Source organism: Amia ocellicauda, chromosome 4 (genome assembly GCF_036373705.1).
Source record: "Amia ocellicauda isolate fAmiCal2 chromosome 4, fAmiCal2.hap1, whole genome shotgun sequence".
Classification (NCBI taxonomy): Eukaryota; Metazoa; Chordata; class Actinopteri; order Amiiformes; family Amiidae; genus Amia; species Amia ocellicauda.
This window is the reverse complement of record NC_089853.1, coordinates 54936011-54955936: the sequence shown is the minus strand read 5'-3', so window position 1 is coordinate 54955936 and position 19926 is coordinate 54936011. Positions and strand designations below refer to the sequence as shown.

Genomic DNA, 19926 nt, shown 5'->3' with positions numbered 1-19926 from the left:
AAAATAATATTTAAAAAATGCTGCAAAGTCTCTTTGTCAGTTCCCACAAGTATCTCAAACAACACTAGCACTTACTAGACAGACACCCACTTCATGCATTTAGGCACATACAATAAACAAACGAATAAGGAACAAAAACAGAAATAAACCAAACAAAACTTCAAACTTAAGTTCAACCAAACTTAGGGTTGTTGTTTTTTTTTTTTTTTTGGAAATCAACAAAAATGGTTAGTGCAAAATCTTGGGATACATGAAGTGATCACAGACTGGTAGCGACATGGTGGGTCAGATTAATCAAGACAGAATGATCTCTGGTCAGCAATCTTTCCCACTCAGAGACAGAGGAAGGAAGGACGTGGACAAATCTCTTTCCCCAAGAAAACAGTGCAACAGCAACAAGGAGCAGATGACAACGATGTTAAAATTAAAGGAGGAAAAATGGTGGCGATGAGAAAATAATTAGAAAACAAAATAAAAATAAAATACTGACTGCAATTTAAGAGAAGCTACTGTTCCTACTTACAAGATTTATAAGAAAGAAGAATTTGGATAAAAGATGCTGCAAGATAATAGAAATAAAAATGGAAAGAAATCAAAGGACAGCAGTAATATAAATATCTTTAAAGATGATGAAATCAGATTTTTAAGGTATGTAAAAAGCAGCTTCCTTTCATTTTTCTTTTTGTATTTTGTGTTAGAAAATATCTGCGTGAAAGCAAACTAACTTAAGACACAGACGATTGGCAGTCAGGTTATATCAGCCAGGACTTGGACAATCAACATGCAAAAGTAAAAAAAGTAAAACAATAAAAACAACAAACAGAGGATAAGAAAGACACTTAGTATAAAAATCAAGATTAGCTTCAAACAAAATCCATTTAATTAACCCCTTAAGCTTAGAACAATATATTATTTTGTGGAAAATATTATACAAGCTTTCTACATGTATGTATTGTATATTACATATACATGTATACATACACGCATATATATACACACACACACACATACATACATACATACATACATATACACTACCTACAGAAAATCAACACCCCCTCTCAAAGCATGGAGCATGGTCAAGAGGATAATTAAGAAGTATGGCACCACCAAGTGTCAGGCCATCCTTCCAAACTGGAGGGAGTTTGATCAGAGAGGTTACCAAGAAGCCAATGGCAACTTTGCAAGAGCTTCAGGCTTTTATGGCCAAGACTGGTCAAAGTGTGCATGTGACAACAATATCCCAAGCACTTCACAAATCTGGAAAAACCCACCTAGAAATCCCACTTGAAGTGTGCAAGAAAAAAAAAAAAAAAAACACTCAGGAGATTCTATAACCATGTGGCAAAAGATTTTGTGGTCTGACCAAACTAAAATTGAACTTTGTGGCCTAAATACTAAGAGTAAAGTTTAGTGCAAACCTAAAATGGGGCATGACTGGGGATGTCTCAAAATGAAAGGCGCAAAGTACAGAAAAGTCCTTGAGGAAAACCTGCCTCTTTGAGAAGGCTGAAAGTAAGACAAAAGTTAATTTTTCAGTGTGACAATGACCCGAAGCACACAGCCAAAGCTACACTGTAGTGGCTAAAGGACAAAAAGGTACATGTCCTTGAGTGTCCCAGTCAGAGCCCCAACTTAAATCCAATACAAAATGTGTGGCAGGACTTGAGGATTGCTGTCCATCAACGCTCCCCAAGGAACCCCAAGAGCTTGAACAGTTTTATAAAGAGGAATGGTCAAATATTGCCAAATCTAGGCCTATTCCAACAGACTCCCAGCTGTAATTGCTGCCAAAGGTGCTTCCACCCAGCATGTACTCAGGGTGGTAGAGAGGGGTCTTATCCAATTATGAGATTTCAGTTTTATATTTTAATGTATAGGCTATTTCACAAATAAAACATTCTCCCTTAACAGTGTGGAGTATGGTCTGTAGATAAGTGGAAACAAATCCTAATTTAAATGCATGAAACTCTTAGGCACTGACAACAAAATGTAAAAAGTTCAAGGGGGTGTAGACTTTCTATAGACACAGTATATATATATATATATATATATATATATATATATACACTCACCTAAAGGATTATTAGGAACACCATACTAATACTGTGTTTGACCCCCTTTCGCCTTCAGAACTGCCTTAATACTACGTGGCATTGATTCAACAAGGTGCTGAAAGCATTCTTTAGAAATGTTGGCCCATATTGATAGGATAGCATCTTGCAGTTGATGGAGATTGATGGGATGCACATCCAGGGCACGAAGCTCCCGTTCCACCACATCCCAAAGATGCTCTATTGGGTTGAGATCTGGTGACTGTGGGGGCCAGTTTAGTACAGTGAACTCATTGTCATGTTCAAGAAACCAATTTGAAATGATTCGACCTTTGTGACATGGTGCATTATCCTGCTGGAAGTAGCCATCAGAGGATGGGTACATGGTGGTCATAAAGGGATGGACATGGTCAGAAACAATGCTCAGGTAGGCCGTGGCATTTAAACGATGCCCAGTTGGCACTAAGGGGCCTAAAGTGTGCCAAGAAAACATCCCCCACACCATTACACCACCACCACCAGCCTGCACAGTGGTAACAAGGCATGATGGATCCTTGTTCTCATTCTGTTTACGCCAAATTCTGACTCTACCATCTGAATGTCTCAACAGAAATCGAGACTCATCAGACCAGGCAACATTTTTCCAGTCTTCAACTGTCCAATTTTGGTGAGCTTGTGCAAATTGTAGCCTCTTTTTCCTATTTGTAGTGGAGATGAGTGGTACCCGGTGGGGTCTTCTGCTGTTGTAGCCCATCCGCCTCAAGGTTGTACGTGTTGTGGCTTCACAAATGCTTTGCTGCATACCTCGGTTGTAACGAGTGGTTATTTCAGTCAAAGTTGCTCTTCTATCAGCTTGAATCAGTCGGCCCATTCTCCTCTGACCTCTAGCATCAACAAGGCATTTTCGCCCACAGGACTGCCGCATACTGGATGTTTTCCCCTTTTCACACCATTCTTTGTAAACCCTAGAAATGGTTGTGCGTGAAAATCCCAGTAACTGAGCAGATTGTGAAATACTCAGACCGGCCCGTCTGGCACCAACAACCATGCCACGCTCAAAATTGCTTAAATCACCTTTCTTTCCCATTCAGACATTCAGTTTGGAGTTCAGGAGATTGTCTTGACCAGGACCACACCCCTAAATGCATTGAAGCAACTGCCATGTGATTGGTTGGTTAGATAATTGCATTAATGAGAAATTGAACAGGTGTTCCTAATAATCCTTTAGGTGAGTGTATATATATATATATATATATATATATATATATATATACACACATTTATATACAGTCACACATTAGGACAATGGAAACTACCTTACCACCTTCTGTCTCTGCCAGACATGTATTTATCCTACACCTCTAGAAGATGTTAATCTTCTCCTATACATTAATTGTATTGTGTTATCCTTGTAATGTTGTGTATCAGAAGATTGTATGTTAATGTTTAATGATCATACAATTCTTGTATAAAGGCATAAGTTAAATCAAATAATAATAATAATGATAACAATAATAATAGAACTACTTGACCAATGACCATAACTTATAAAACTGCCAGTAAAGCCATAACCTGGGACTCGAAGTCAGACTCTAATCATGTTCAAGTTTCTTTTAAAGTTAGAAAAATTCAGTTGTCAACAATGTTAAAAAGTGAAGTGATTAATTACTACCCCTTCCGCTCTGGACACAAAAGGAAGCAGAGTAATCTGCAGAAACAGCCCTGCCTGTAGCCTACAGCAGACAATAGAAGTAGGATAGTGTGTTATGATAAGGAAAGAAAAACACTGCTGTAGCTACTGTTAGAAAGCCCAGTGGTGTCGATTAGTGTATAACAATTATCCAGAGACCGTGGTTATAACCTGTAATGTTCTAAATATATGAGAGTAACTGAAGATCAGACCACTATACTATACTATACTATACCAATATACTATGTTAAAGAAATACATAGGACACTTGCAGATTCGGTTTTATGTATTATTTTTCTGTGGTAATAGACCTGATGCAACAATTTTAAATTCTTAAAATTACATTTAGGATGAGCACAAAAGGATGAAAATCATCAACATGAACAATCACATACGGGCTTCTCTGGAATAACTGTTACTACTGCTCCCCAAAAAAGCTGAATAGGGTTCACCTGCAGCCCTACCTTAGCAATACTATATAAATATATATAGTATAGTATATAATAAAGTATATAATATATAGTACTATATAGTAATACATCTTATACATAATTAATTATATACTATACAATTATATACCATATATTATTTACCAAATAATATATATATATATATATATATATATATATATATATATATATATATATATATAAAATATAAAAATAAAAAAGCTATTAATACATAGCTGCAATTTTAGGTGCAAAGCAGATGGAGCTGTTAATCTTGCAGGTAGGAAATTTGAAAAAAAGAAAAGAAAATCAGAAAGAAGAAAAAGGAAAATCAAAATAAGACAGAAAACATCTAGGTGCGCAGGCGTGACCCACTCTTACCAGTCATGCTGTTGTCCCTGTTCATCCCATTATGGAGTTTACAATGTACCAATGCAGCATCAAACAGCCACTGGCCAAACAGATTGAGGATGCTGTTGACCTTGGGCCGGGTGGGAGCAGGCAGCGGTCGGGGCTCGGAGCTCGTCTGGTTGGGGCTTGAGAGCGGAGAGGTCGACGAGGTCTGATGCTGCACTTTAGGTGGGTGGGTTGTACTTGCCTAGGAAAGCAAACCAACAGCTCATCAAGCGCAGGTCAATGTCTCCAAAAGGTTCAAAAATCAAGAAAAGTTCAAATGATGGACTGTAGCCAATTCAGGTTGTGGACAAATGTTGCAAACTGCTATACAGGCCTTAATCAGGTGTGTGAGTTTGCTTGCTATGGACAGGAACCAGCACACTGGCCTCCATTCACTTACTGTAGTGGATTTCATGGTGGTCTTGTTGACTGTGACCGTCCGGTGTCTGCGGTTGTGTGGGGGGGTGGTGTTGGTGGTGGTGGGGGCGGGGGGCATGCTCAGCCTGTTCACAGGTGTGGGGGGAGCGCTGTCCGATCTGGGCCGAGAGATACCTACACGAGTGGGGGGTGAAGAGCACAGTCAATTATTAGAAACATCAACATGGGTTATTCTTGCAGTCGTTTACATCCCTTTTCCCTTGGATGGTTAGAACATGAATCTGGTTGGCAGAATTAGTAAAGTTAGGATTACATTATGGTTTAGAATGCCCTGTTTGTGGCAGCACTATCTTACCCTTTCTGAGCCCTCTTATCATTACCATCTGAGGTGGAAACAAGATACTCTACTAGTTCACAAATAAAACTTATGTTCAAAGCAGTTGTGACAATACTACAAATACCTTAATTGAAAACAGCATACTTTTAACTGCAAAGGAAGGCAATTTAAAAAAAAAAAAAAAATGATATATATATATATATATCCATCCATACAAAGGATTTCGTTTTCAGATAAATTGCTTTTAAATTGTCAAACATCACAGTAAAAGAAGGATAATGTACAGTGAGGGAAAAAAGTATTTGATCCCCTGCTGATTTTGTACGTTTGCCACTGACAAAGAAATGATCAGTCTATAATTTTAATGGTAGGTGTAACAGTTTTAACAGTGAGAGACAGAATAACAACAAAAAAATCCAGAAAAACGCATTTCAAAAAAGTTATAAATTGATTTGCATGTTAATGAGGGAAATAAGTATTTGATCCCCTATCAATCAGCAAGATTTCTGGCTCCCAGGTGTCTTTTATACAGGTAACGAGCTGAGATTAGGAGCACTGTGCTCCTAATCTCAGCTCGTTACCTGTATAAAAGACACCTGTCCACAGAAGCAATCAATCAATCAGATTCCAAACTCTCCACCATGGCCAAGACCAAAGAACTGTCCAAGGATGTCAGGGACAAGACTGTAGACCTACATAAGGCTGGAATGGGCTACAAGATGGTCTGGGGCTCCATGCAAGATCTCACCTCGTGGAGTTTCAATGATCATGAGAACGGTGAGGAATCAGCCCAGAACTACACGGGAGAATCTTGTTAATGATCTCAAGGCAGCTGGGACCATAGTCACCAAGAAAACAATTAGTAACACACTACGCCGTGCAGGACTGAAATCCTGCAGCGCCCGCAAGGTCCCCCTGCTCAAGAAAGCAGATGTACAGGCCCGTCTGTAGTTTGCCAAAGAACATCTGAATGATTCAGAGGAGAACTGGGTGAAAGTGTTGTGGTCAGATGAGACCAAAATCAAGCTCTTTGGCATCAATTCAACTCACCGTGTTTGGAGGAGGATGAATGCTGCCTCCTTCCCTCAGCCAGGGCATTGAAAATGGGTCGTGGATGGGTATTCCAGCACGACAATGACCCAAAACACACAGCCAAGGCAACAAAGGAGTGGCTCAAGAAGAAGCACATTAAGGTCCTCCAGACCTTAATCCCATAGAAAATCTGTGGAAGGAGCTGAAGGTTCGAGTTGCCAAACGTCAGCCTCGAAACCTTAATGACTTGGAGAGGATCTGCAAAGAGGAGTGGGACAAAATCCCTCCTGAGATGTGTGCAAACCTGGTGGCCAACTACAAGAAACGTCTGACCTCTGTGATTGCCAACAAGGGTTTTGCCACCAAGTACTAAGTCGAAGGGGTCAAGTACTTATTTCCCTCATTAACATGCAAATCAATGTATAACTTTTTTGAAATGCATTTTTTCTGGATTTTTTTGTTATTCTGTCTCTCACTGTTAAAATACACCTACCATTAAAATTATAGAGTGATTATTTCTTTGTCAGTGGGCAAACGTACAAAATCAGCAGGGGATCAAATACTTTTTTTCCCTCACTGTATTAATAACGTATTGCCTGCATTTTTACTTAATTGTATTAAACCTGTACTGGTGTAACCTCCCTGAATAATTTTACTAGCACTGTCTTTTCCTGATCTGTTCAAGGCAGATACAAACTTATTTCCACATTAGATGGTGCCATTCAATGAGGGGTTAAGGCTGCTGGACTGCTAGATTTCAAATAGCTTCAGTTACAAGAGATCATTGGTTACAGATTGGTAAAGAAAGCAAGAGGGAAACCAATATGCAAGTCAAGAACAGCATGAGAGTGAGAGAAGACTCAAGTTCTTGTTTACCAGTCAAATCAAGTACATGTATTAATGTATGGGAGAAAATAATTATAAAAACATTTGAAAGTTTTTGTGCAGGATAGCTACTGATTAAATACATGCCATAGTGCCTTGGATCGGTGACAAATTGGCACTGCTTGGTGCATATTAATACACTGCTCTTCACCAATTAAACTTCCTGTATAGCAGGATTTGCTCTCAATACGTTAACTTATCAAAACAAAACACTCTCTCTTGACAGAAATAAGAATAAAAATCAAAAGCGTATTTGCATAATTCAATAGAACCGGACCATTTTGTGTACAAACCACACCCCTGACCTCAGTTTTACTGGTCCCTAGCCAGTGAGATAAAGGTATTATTAATTAAATACCAATGTTGGTATATTGCCTGCTGACAGTAGGAGATTTGAATTGAGGACTGACAAACATCAAATCAATATATACAAAGCAAAAAATCAATTGAATTAATGTCTGTCTTTATTTTTTTTAAAGGGAGTTCTTCGAAAGGGCTTGTGAAAAAGACTACGTAATCATTCAGGTGCCAAAGCACGTAATCGATTTCAGTTAGCACTTATTCACAATGTGTAATGTGCTGTATTGAAGCAGGATATAAACGAGCTGTACTTTACTGCAAAGCTTAGGCCAGTGGCAACTCAGGAATCACTTGAATCGCAAATGAAACGGCTTTGGAATTGTGTTTGTGTTAGAGCATTAAAACTTCACCTGCACTCTGAAACAAACCCAGCAGATTACGCTTTTCCCTTTAGGTACACCAAACAAATAGATCAGGAATCACAGCCTTTAAAAACAACCTTGTAAACCCTAATATCCAGATTACAGAAGCTTCCTTTTGATTATCCTGAAGCACTATACCGATAGAAGGCAGTCTTTCGCGAAAATTGTTCCTAGACACTGCGACACCTGTGGAAGAAATACATGAGGGGCTGAAAATGAAAACCATTATAAAAACAAATATTCAGTAGTGAATCAACCAACTCTGAATTCAAGTTATGCTTGACAGATAGATCACAAGCTGAAAGGTATTCATCTTTAACTGGAAGAAATGCTTTTACAGTAAAATAATGTATAGTTTTAGGTGTGTAAATATACATGAATAAATATTTGAAATTATTATTTCTGGGACATTTACTGTACAAACTGTAATCATCCACCACCATGATTTCATCATTAATGCAAGATGCAACAGAACTGAACCAACACAATCTACAGATATTCAGCACAGGTTTGCCTTTGCTGCAAGTGCTTGTGCTTAAAATAAGTGATGTTATTAACCTGGTATATTGAAGGAGAAAATCTCTCATCTGTTGGTTCCATTCATTTCAATAAAGCCTTGCTCCCCCAAGATCTTGCTTTTATGCTTGAACACTTGTGAATAAAGCAATCCAAGCATACAGTTTCTAATTTGCTCCAAGAAATCCCAGCGGTTTATCATCTTGCCCATAACTCAAACCAACAGAAATCACATGTATGCCTAATCGTGAACCCCTCAGCCCAGATTAGTACAACTACTCATTGGCTGCAGTTTAGTTAAGGTTGTATGTACCATAGGAAGCAAGTCGTTCACGGGTATAGCTCCTAGGGCCTGTAACTCCTATAGGAGAAAGAAGTTAGTTTTGCATTTAACAATGTAAAGGCACAAACGGAAGTACGCAATTGATTATTATATATACTGTAACAGACCATGTACTTTCTATACGGATACCAGGTAATAAAAGTCAGGAGGATGTAGTTTTTTACAATACAGGTTTAGCCCGTTTTGCACGGAATGGTTAGAGCCTGAATGCATTAAATTAATGAGTTTTATTTTATCGCCATACATTGAAAGATGTCATAGCTGCTTAAACAATTATTAAAATCCACGTGAAAACCCAAACAAAGCATATGCTCCTTAATTGCAACTAACTCCCCCTCCCTGATTAAAGCATTGACTATGGTAGATCCCTTCATGTCCATATTCGTGTTTATGAAACCTATCCCCATTAATTCAATACATTTATGAGCCCGTTTAGTACGAATCATTCTGGAACCTCTCTCTCATGCAAAGGGAGGTAAACCTGTGCTGACAAAAAATTATTATAAGTGGACCCATTTCAACACTGCTAATACTATGCACTTAATGTTGATAACTGTATACAAGTGAAACACTGTACAATGTGAAGTCACAAGTAACACCAACAAAGTCTTCATAACTTCATAAAAAGCTGCACTGAATTCTATTGTTTAGGATATGAAGCACACTCAGAAACATTACTGCAGACATCTGGCATATCAGAGCCCTGAAGGGATGCGATATCTCCACCCTACAACATTAAAACATGATTCAACCTGGCCAAGTGGGAATGATCCAGATCCAGACTTCGTCATGTCCATGCTTGGAGTGTTTAACCATCATATTTCAGGGGAATCAGACCAACCAGGAATAGTGAAGACTTCTGAATTAAAGAGCCATTATCATGTTTAATTCAAATCACTTTATATCCCTTCTTCATGCAACTTTATAACAAGGAGCGAAGGGGGATTGACAATCCGGATTTAGGTATTGTATTAAAACTGAAAACCTTTTGTTAGTTTTTTTATGGACACTATACTGCTTCATTCCCACCTTGCACTGACTAATAACCACAATCATCATGAAGAGGAATCATCCAATTGTGTAAAAAAAAACAACACCTGTGGCCCATATTAAAATCATTGTAGTGATTGTGATTGTGCATTTTTGTATACCATAACAGGGCAGTCTTTCACACAACTCTCTCCTAGACACTGCAACGCCTATGGAAGAGAACACATCAAACATGCTTTTTAGCACTAGAAACTTCATTTTCGGTCTTGAAAAATGCTGACCCAACCACACAGAATATACAAAGATGAAAGACCGATTACAGTTTGATTAATCCCATTATAGGGGAAATAAATCTCTCCTGTTTTCAAGATTAGGGCTCAGGTACAGTCTAGATCTGTGTACACCTTTTTTCCAAGTCTATCAAGGTCTCTAATGGAGGTTAAAACCTAATTATGACACTATTTCATTAGGAAAACTATTCCATCCTGCAGTCAACCTGATTTACAAGACTGTCTGCAATACTTAAGCTCCAAAATGACACTGTTTTGCACTTTAGCTCTAGTAATGGACAACCTCTAGTATCTAGGGAGAGACCAAGCTTGAGATGGCAGAGGAGACAAGAGCCCCTCCTGGTTGCTTTTACCTTACCTAGGAATGCATCGACGAGACAGCTGATCCCACGCATGGCACGGAAGAATATCTGAGGCAGCTGTTTGAGGCAGGGGTGCTGAACGACTTCCTGCGGGACACCACTGACGTTGAGGAGCTGCTCCTGAAACTTCGGCGTGGAGCTGACGATGGCAGGGTTACTCAAGTCCACAGGATTACTGCAACACGGAGGGCAGAAGAAAGGGGTTCAAAGGGCTACAGGCGACAACAGCTTAACAACTTCCAATTAAACATGGCTAGATATGTAGAGCTGCAGTTCAACGTGTATCATTTTACTGCCAGGATATAAATCTTAGGAGACAGAGTGTCTAAAAACAAGAGTTCAATGCCATATGCAACCAACACAGTAAGGTCATGGAATGTTTCTAGGATTCTAGGATTCCATTTTTGCGCATTCCGGACATACCTCAGAGTTTGATGGTTTATATAAAAGGCAAATGCACGTGAGGACCATGGTCATTAAAACTATGGTTATGGGCAATTATATCTAACACCGACTCACAGGCGATTGCTATGTGTTACAACATCCTCTCCTCTGCTATGTCTCCTAAGCCCTAAGGACTAGAGAGAACAATTCTATGTTTGTGATCATATTTAAAGTTCCTTTGACACTCCTATGTCTAAAGTGTAATTACGTTTGTTTATATAGCCAGTCAGGCATGTCATGTGCGTTGATGAGTTGAGAAGTTTGTTACTGGAGAAAACCTCATACACAAAATACATTCAACTGAAAGAAAACACAATACAATGACAAATCAAAGTCCTTCACGGCATTTTACCTCAGCATGTGCAAAAACCGAAACCAGGTCTGTGCGACACAGTCGTTGTCCATTTCAGCAGGAATCAGGTTGGAGTCTTCTTCTGGGACTTTGAAGGGAGGGAACGAGGGGCCATAGGTAAAGCGCAGCAATCTGAAAGAGAACGAATCGCCAGGCTTGTTTCAGTTGTTCATGGGGAACATGTACTGTCAAGCACACTGCACTGGATTACAAATCTTCAGCTGTCAGGTCTGCAACTCAGAAATCCATCAAGACTGCAGTTTGTGTGAAAGACCAGTGGGTGAGACATCTCAGCGGATAAGAAATATGGTTGGTCAGGCTTTTACATTCCCAAATGTTGATACTTTCACAGTTACTATCATAGTTCTAATATGGATCAAATCAGCTTACAAACATCTGTGCCAAAAAAAAAAAAAAATGACGGTGGAAATTAAGTTATGGAATGAGCGTATAAAAGCAAATGATATGGATACACATCCCAGTAAATGCATTATAGTTAAATGTCAAAAGACACAATATGGCATCAAAAGCTTTCAAACAATTACACTACTATGCAGTATTTACTCCACTTTTTCTCAACTAAAAACAAGGATTACGTGACACAAATTCTGTCACTTGCATAGATTATGCCTTCAAAACTGTTTTGGAAAATGATCCTGTAACTATAAACGACATCCCTTGTCCAACTTACCTGGAGGTGAGAGCACAGATGACCTTACTCCACTGCTCTACCACAGGGGGGTGATGTCTCCAATTGGCCAGCATTTCTCTGGCAGTCTTCCAGTAGGGAGGGGTGGGAAAGCAGCGAGTGCAAGCTAGGAACCACACTTCAAAGAGGACACTTATGAGCTTCTCTGCCAACTTCTCAGCGATTCCACCTTGAAAGAGTTAGACACACAATGTCACGCATCTTGGCCTTCCAATATTTCAGATTTCGTTGTTGCAACAACCATCCATTATTTTCTAAAAAAGTATACCAGCTGCTCAATAATAAGAAAATGGGTGAACGTGAACAGAGATTGATATTGGCCTTAATTTTCCACTGTACGACTCAATCAAAAGGAAACTTGAACGGACTCACGTATAATTCATTTTAACGACGTACAGTTATAACTAGGTTATAATGAAAAGATGAAAATAGGCAATGTTCTTAACCTTGCTCTCACACACAACTGATTTGCATGCAGCACACACAACATGCAAAAGACTGACATATTTAACTGGCAAATCACACTGCAGTGCCTCAGTCAGCTTCTGTGAGGACCACAATGTGTACTGTGATCTGCTGTGCAATAACAGGGGGATAGGGAGAGAACAGTGAGGCCTACACTTTGTTGTGGTATCACTTTTGTATCATGGCACAATGTAGTTCAAATAAAATAGGACACCTTCCCACTCCCCCCATTCTTGTTATTGTTTAACACACATTTATATATTTTCACACACGTCTTGATGCAAGAACCTGCATCAAGACGAATATATATACACTGTTAATAATACACCAATATATTTAGTTTTAATTTGATGAATGTCATTAGGAGCACACTCCCCAAGACCCTTTATGTCCACGTTTTATGCAATTTACAAAGAAACGTGTTAAGAAGCTGCATATTGTCCACAGCAAATCCCAAAGAACAGATTAATTCAGGAAGTAGATTTGTATTTGTTGCTTGGTGAGTTTTGCACACTCTGTTAGGTTTCTAATTAGAAGAGCAACATCAAAAACAAAGGGAGTGGTAGCCATTTCTGGGTGGTGACATCGGCAGACTTCCTCACTGTGGCAGTACTGTCAACCACCAATTCCTTGGAGGGTCAAGATTTCTGAGCAGCAGCCCAGGCAAATTCTAATAATTAGAAGGAGGATGTGTTCAACAAAATGTATTTATCAATCTGTATACTTTGCTCCTGGATAAAATGTTACATAACATCTAGAACTAGTGTCGACTCTTCCATATCTTCCAAACTATAAACAACTGACAAATCCAACAGTGGAAAACAAGCGTGCAATACATTACTGCTTCTTCTGATTGGTTATCAAACAACTGGTCTAATATGCAACAGACAAGTAAGAACAGGCTGCAGTGACTGACCTCCTACAGTCGGCGGTGCCAATAGTGTGTCGTTGATCCTTAGCAGGAAGAGCAGCAGCACCTCCCAGGTCTCTCGCACCATGCTGGCAGACTCCCGAGCCAGTTTCTGGACGGCTGATAACACCTGCTGGCACAGCCGGAAATGATTGGGACTGTAGTGCTCCGGCCTGGAATAAAATACGAACAGAAACAAACAGACAAGGACAAATTAATTGAAAGTACAAGCAGAAATATGTCAATTCAAGGCAACACATGCATTCTATCGCTTTAAAACTGGAATAATCCAGTATCCCATGCAATGCTGTACAAGTCACCTCTTTTTGGCACTAATTGGACAGGAACTTCAATAAATACCCAAAGATGGTTTTAAAATTAGGAGAATATAACAAGCATCCCAATCCAACATGATCTACTCAATACATGTTTGTTCTTCAACCCACATATGCAATGTGCACACAAAGTAATAAGTCGCAAACAAAACTAGAACAAAAAACCTCCACTGCAAGAGGAGCCATCTGTAACAGTTTATTTAACCTCTGCTGTGCGCAGGTTACACACATTCATAGTCACAAGCAGTCCGATTAGATTATTAAAAGCCCAAAGGACCATAGAGAAGCCTTCCATTCACGGCCAATGAACCGATACACAGATTTAAGGAAAGTAAATAATACTCTCTCACTTCCCGTGCCTGAAAATTTGATGTCGGTTACTGTTCTCACAGTAATGTTGCAGGTCTTAGCTAGTCGAGGTGACTAAAGCACTCACTGGGCCAGAGCTTAACTGAGTTTCTGTAGCATTACGCTAATTGAGAAGACAAGACTCCCCCTGGATGGGACGCTAATCCATCACGAAGTAATGCCCCGTCAAATGCTGGCACCAATTTATACAGCATGGTGGACTGGAGCCATCCAGGACAAGCACACAGAGCATCTGAACACACTGTCCAAGACCCTAGCCACTACTCGGCACTGCACCCTAGCAGAATTTTTTGTTTCCCCCCCACCACAGTACCTTGGCAAGAAAAGGTTATGGAGGTGTTTGAGAATAGTCTGCACATAGAGGTTTGGTTCCTTGATAATGGGCAGAGGAATGCTGTCCCGAGGAGCCACCAGTGCCATGATCCAGTCAGTGTACACATCCACGCAAAGCTTTACAGTGTCTCCGTCAAGAGGTAGTGTCAGCCCGTAACATAGAACTTCCATTGTCCATTTCACCTGCGTGGAGAGAGGGATCAAAGTTGTTTCGCTTGAGTGCCTTTAAACATAAATGGATACCCACAGACACACGATATCCACCTGACCTAGACATGACTATTTCCAAAGTCTTGCCAGAACATTTGGGAGAACTCCATAAGACAGACGTCAAAATGTTTGTCTCATGGGGTTCCACATTTTTTCTATATTCATGCACAGTTATAACCTTCTTAACAGATATATTATTTTTCCAAGTATGCGGAGGATGAAATATTTCATTAACAATTAGCCATCGCATTAGGAAGGCTGCTGCGTTTATACAACTACAGAAGCATGGGGAATAAGACACTTTAAGCAGTGCCTGACTCATAGCAACCAAGTGACGCCAGCTTACATTCAGTTTTACTTTGAAGGACATTTATTTATGCTTTTCTCTTGGTGCCAAACACTACTGATGTATCTACAAATGACACTGACATGAGGTCAGGATAGTGAAAGTGCAAAACCACACCCAGCCTTGTACTGGAAAAGCTCTGATCACTGAAAAGTATTAAAGAGGCAGTCATGACACTCAAAGGGCATGCTCAAATTACTTGGCAAGACAGCTGAAATACTGGCCTGCTGCATAAAAAAAATGCTTATCTAACAGCTTAGAGAAATGAGGGAGCCATGAACAGGGTGGAGAAGTGCTTGGTAAAACTGCTGGTTAAAAATACTCCAGAGAACAAGCAGGAAATCCTTTTCCCTGTAAGCACCAAGAGCAGACTACTGAAGTAGTAAAAGTAACTGCAATAATGTTGAAATACAGGCAGTCAACACAAGTCAAGGGGCTTTCTAGGATCTACAGAAATATCTCAGAATTACAACCAAACTGTTAAAATCTATTAAAAGATGTGAGACTGGCGATTGATTTTAAGGCGCTATATAAAATTGTTTTATTATTATTAAGGTCCCAACTGTGTCAGTACTTGCCACGTAGTTATGTGAGAACAAGAGGCAGAACACAGTACCAGGAACAAGAGTGGATTTCATTGATTGGGTTGGGACATGGAAGTCGAAGGTCACAGCCCCGCTCCACTGAAAGAGGCAAGGATTTCAGAAGTTATTCGACCCGTTAGAAACCACTTACCTCTTTGTCCGTTTTGAGGATCCTCTCACTCCCGGCGGAGGAAGGCGTGTTGAGGACCACTCCCAGCGGTCGCACCACTGCATTAGCCACATCGCGCCCCACGGCATTGGGGTAGCTGTGGAGAACACTCAAGTGGCCTTGGTCACTCTGGACCACCAAGTGCAATGACCGCCACTCCGAATACATGGTGTTTCTATACTACTCGATCCAATGACTATCTGCAACAAAGCACAAAAATCTCCTATTAAGGAGATTCACCCAGCAGGCTTTGCATTCCCATTGGACTGCAAAAAGTCATGTACATTTACAATACAACACAATCTTAACAAAACTGTATTAAACTAGGCCTATCACCTTTTTTTTTAAATGAATGTTAAAACTTTAGTAAGAAATAACACACAAAGTCTAAAACTGGGGTCTGCAACAAATTAAAGGACATTGCTTAGCAGTTCCCTTGAGACAGAAGGTGCAAGTTATTTTAAATGGTTTGACATTTTCTGAGATTCCTCAGATTTTTAACCAGAGAGTCACTTGGTCTCTTGTTCAAGGCTATGCTTCAGGCCAAGGCTGTTCACAGGCATTTTGATTAATAATTTATTTATGAGTGCAGCTCAACTTTTCAGATGAACACAAGACAAGAAAAAAGTCAGTTATCTATATGAAATATTTTTTTTTTAAATCTTGTGCTTTTGAAAAAAAAAATATATAAAACTCAGTTTTCTAAATGTCTCTAGAGACATCAAATAAATTAAATGGCAGGACCTTTGTCCACAGTGGGATGAGAAGAATTGTGCATTTCAACAACACATTACTATTCTGTCATACTATTAACCTGAGTGACTTCACACTGTTTCGCAAATGAGCCTGTCCAAACTCAATTTACAATCAAACCGGTGAGCGTGTTTAAGATGACAAGTCCCACAGATTCAGACTTCATGGAAATGCAGGAAAAGTTTATGGAATTACAAAAGTGTCAGCATCCAGTGCCCTGCAAAAGTGTAAAGAAGCTCTTTGTTTCAAGGCTGGAGAAGGACCGGCAACACCAGCTCCAGCCCATATCAATTATTAATCCAAACCGGCCTTGTGAGGCTTGGACATAAACACCACCTGAGAAAGTGGCATATATCATAAACAGGAAAATTAAGTGCACTTGAACTTGTATAAACTGCAGTCTGTCATGAGTGGAAAAAGCTATGATTAGATGACACCACCTAGGGCCTACCCTATTGTGTTGACATTGTGCAGGTACAGAAAAAGGACATCTTTAGGATTAGATTTAATCTTCTTTACAATCTCTGTTTTAGTATTAACAAGAAAAGAGTTAAACAGTAAAAGTGGGCCAAGTTCACTTCTCCAGTGCCTGGCTGTGATACTGCGCACACTTTTCTTCACAAAACAGCACAGTGTTTAACTTTAAAATGAGAACACCTGACTCCTGTGGTGTTAACATTACCCTACATCTGAAACTGGGTACAAGGAATTATTATGCAGTCTATTAACTTTGTATCAAATGCCTCGCAATTAACATAGATGACAGAAGTATTAATTATTTAGAAACAGAACGAGGCAAATACCAACAGCTTAGCTGGGCCACTGTTCATTTTTGAAAGCATTTAGAAGATTTTATTATTATTATTATTATTATTATTTTACAAATTGCTGTCCTCCTATTATGTTAAAATCATCCTGAAGGCTTAATTAATCTTTTGCACAATTATTCCACAATGTAATTAACGAAAGAGCAAAGGCATCAATGACATTAACATGGCCTTAAGTCTAACCATGCATATAAACAAAGGGAGCAACAAAACCAAAAATCAAAGAGCATTGGGTAGATCACCATATTTCCAAAAGTGGAACAATGACAAACAAATGAAGTCGTCTCAACTGTTCCTCATACAGATGTGAAAACAAACCTATATGAAATGCAAATGTGATGTGTACACTGTGAGTTGGTGAGGGCTAGGCTGTGAGATCATGAACACTGTATCCAGGAAGAGACAAAGCAGATGCAACTTTTGCAGTGCAAGGTTATTAATTTTAAAATGTATTTCACAATGTTCTCTGGGTATACTGAGATCAGTTCTGATTACAAAACACAAAATGATCAAACATGCAACCTTGGAAAATTATACCTAGAACAGCATCAATATAATTTACACTACGCTTTGTATTACATGAGTTAATAAAGCTGCCATTACTCAATGCTGACTTAAATAAATCTCATTGTTGTTATTCTTTTATAATGTTAGCAAAGACATTAACTAGGGAAAAATTTAATTTAATCTTTAAAGATTAAACCTTTGCACTGGATATACTTCATAGTGATTGTACAGTATGTGAACTACTGGATTTGCAAAAAGTTGGTTTCTAAGGTGAAGAAGAAATTTGCAACTTCTGTTACAACATATTACTTTCAATAATAAAAAATAAAAAATATAGTGTGAAAGACTAAGATCAAAGGATCTCCAGACAGAAATCAATGTACAAAATGACATATAGCAGATACTTTAATTTGATCAATCGCATTAGATTTTGACAATCGATTTCTCTGTGTGACTCAAAATCATAGAAAACTATGATGTCTAATTGGGCACACTACAATATCAATAGTAACAATACAGTACAAAATATAAACCCACTTAGTGTGCTTCTGTCTATGGTTTGCACAACATTGTGGAGCAACTTCCTTCACAGCTATGAAAAGTACTGCAAAAATGTTAACTGCTGTCAAATTCAACACACTGTCAGCCCATGACAGGAAATACAGTAGCATATACTGTATTAATGTGTATGCATTATATAAATTATTTTATATCAAGGAAGTGGCCTGACCTCTCCTGACACACTCACACGCATGAGGACGGTAATGATGTATGCGAGGCAAAATCCCAACAGATATGGACCTTTTAAACAAGGATTTTCTAAAGCGTGCAGCTTGTCTTTTGGTCTATAAAACATACACAACTCCTGCTCTTCTTCCACACAGCTTTCAGCTGCAGTAACACCGTGCAGCGCGGCTGATCATACTCGCATTAGCTCACCTCAACCAGGAAGCCGTCGTGCCGAAGGATCGGGGTCATTTCGTGCCACCGAAGAGCCGCTGGGTTTTACATTAACAAACACCGAGATAAAGATCGAGAGACACGGAAACCTACCACCAGAAAAACTGCATTCCTGGCCGGAGGAGCTGTGGTGAAGGGCGGAAGGGCTGGGCTGCTTCTCAGCATAGTTCGACCACAACATAAAGACCATTACACACACGGCAACTGGGCAACAAGATCTCGGTGGTGCTATTAAATCAGTAACCGCCTGACCACCTCCAGTGTCAGTGTTGATAATCCCAATCCTCCCTGGACAATGTCAACAGCATAACACAGGCAGGCATGAGCCAAAACCCCCCATGCATGCAAAGTTACCGAAAACATGAAGCAAATTGTGAAAGCCCGATGCATTTGTTTACATAGGTTTGCCCCAAAACAACACACCCAAGCCTGGGTTAGCCAGCGATCATACACCGCGACACTGTTGTCTTATTATTGTGTGTGTGTAGAGCTAATTTAATCTAAAACAATACAACATTTCGCAGTTGCAACACCGGCTTGACTCGCGTTATTAAATCAACTAAGTTACTCGCCCAGATTGCTCATTAAAAAACTGTCCCCATTAACAGGTAATATCCTGCAGTGCTTTGACAATGTCACCGACGGTGCGTGAAAGGCAACCCCGGAACGGGCACGCGTCGGCGGCCACAAGGTGGACTCGAATCCCCGGTCTAACTGTTATTACAGGCCGCAATGCGGGATAAATAAATCTTACCACCCCAGCACAGAGATGACGGTACCTGTAAGGGAAGGTTGACATATCAACGCGCCGTGAGTCCGCTACAGCTCCGTCTTCACAGTCTGTGATCCTTCAGCATGATCACTGTTGTAAGACCACCGACAAGAAAAGCCCCTTCCGCCCCGTCTCCGTCCGGCGGAGTCCGGCACTGACACTGCGGGGATCGGGAAGCGCCGCAGATTGCCGAGAGGAGCCGAGCGCAGCGCCGTCTGCCGGGCAGCGAGTTTCGGAAAGGCCGACAGTCCCAGGTGCTGCCAGACGCGCCGCTGGATTTCAAAGCTTCTAACTGAACAGTACAGGATATACAAACTTCAAGCAAAATAAAATAACCAAGTAATTATCTACGACGACACTTTTATCATTGATTGTAAATAATATGTTTTCAACAAATATATTTCACAAGCATTTTACAGAGATAAAACAGACAGAAA

The 19926-nt window shown here is 39.8% G+C and overlaps 1 protein-coding gene across 18 annotated transcripts in view; it reads right to left on the bottom strand.

The window, feature by feature from the left end:
- The window catches only part of ralgapb (Ral GTPase activating protein non-catalytic subunit beta), a 36178-nt gene extending 16489 nt beyond the window's left edge, over positions 1-19689 (bottom strand). For 5 of the 18 annotated variants that reach the window (XM_066702791.1, XM_066702800.1, XM_066702802.1 and 2 more), the window contains exons 1-12: positions 19497-19688; positions 15653-15870; positions 14342-14544; positions 13331-13497; positions 11932-12118; positions 11241-11372; positions 10441-10619; positions 9954-10001; positions 8773-8820; positions 8082-8129; positions 4990-5141; positions 4575-4791 (exon numbers count right to left, since the gene is read on the bottom strand). In XM_066702791.1, coding sequence (XP_066558888.1) covers positions 4575-4791; positions 4990-5141; positions 8082-8129; positions 8773-8820; positions 9954-10001; positions 10441-10619; positions 11241-11372; positions 11932-12118; positions 13331-13497; positions 14342-14544; positions 15653-15838 — 1567 coding nt within the window. In that variant the 5' untranslated portion in view covers positions 15839-15870; positions 19497-19688. Of the gene's footprint in view, positions 1-4574; positions 4792-4989; positions 5142-8081; positions 8130-8772; positions 8821-9953; positions 10002-10440; positions 10620-11240; positions 11373-11931; positions 12119-13330; positions 13498-14341; positions 14545-15652; positions 15871-19496 lie in introns of all 18 variants that reach the window. The other 13 variants (XM_066702792.1, XM_066702801.1, XM_066702808.1 and 10 more) reach the window with 11 other exon arrangements.
- Positions 19690-19926: the final 237 nt, after the last annotated feature.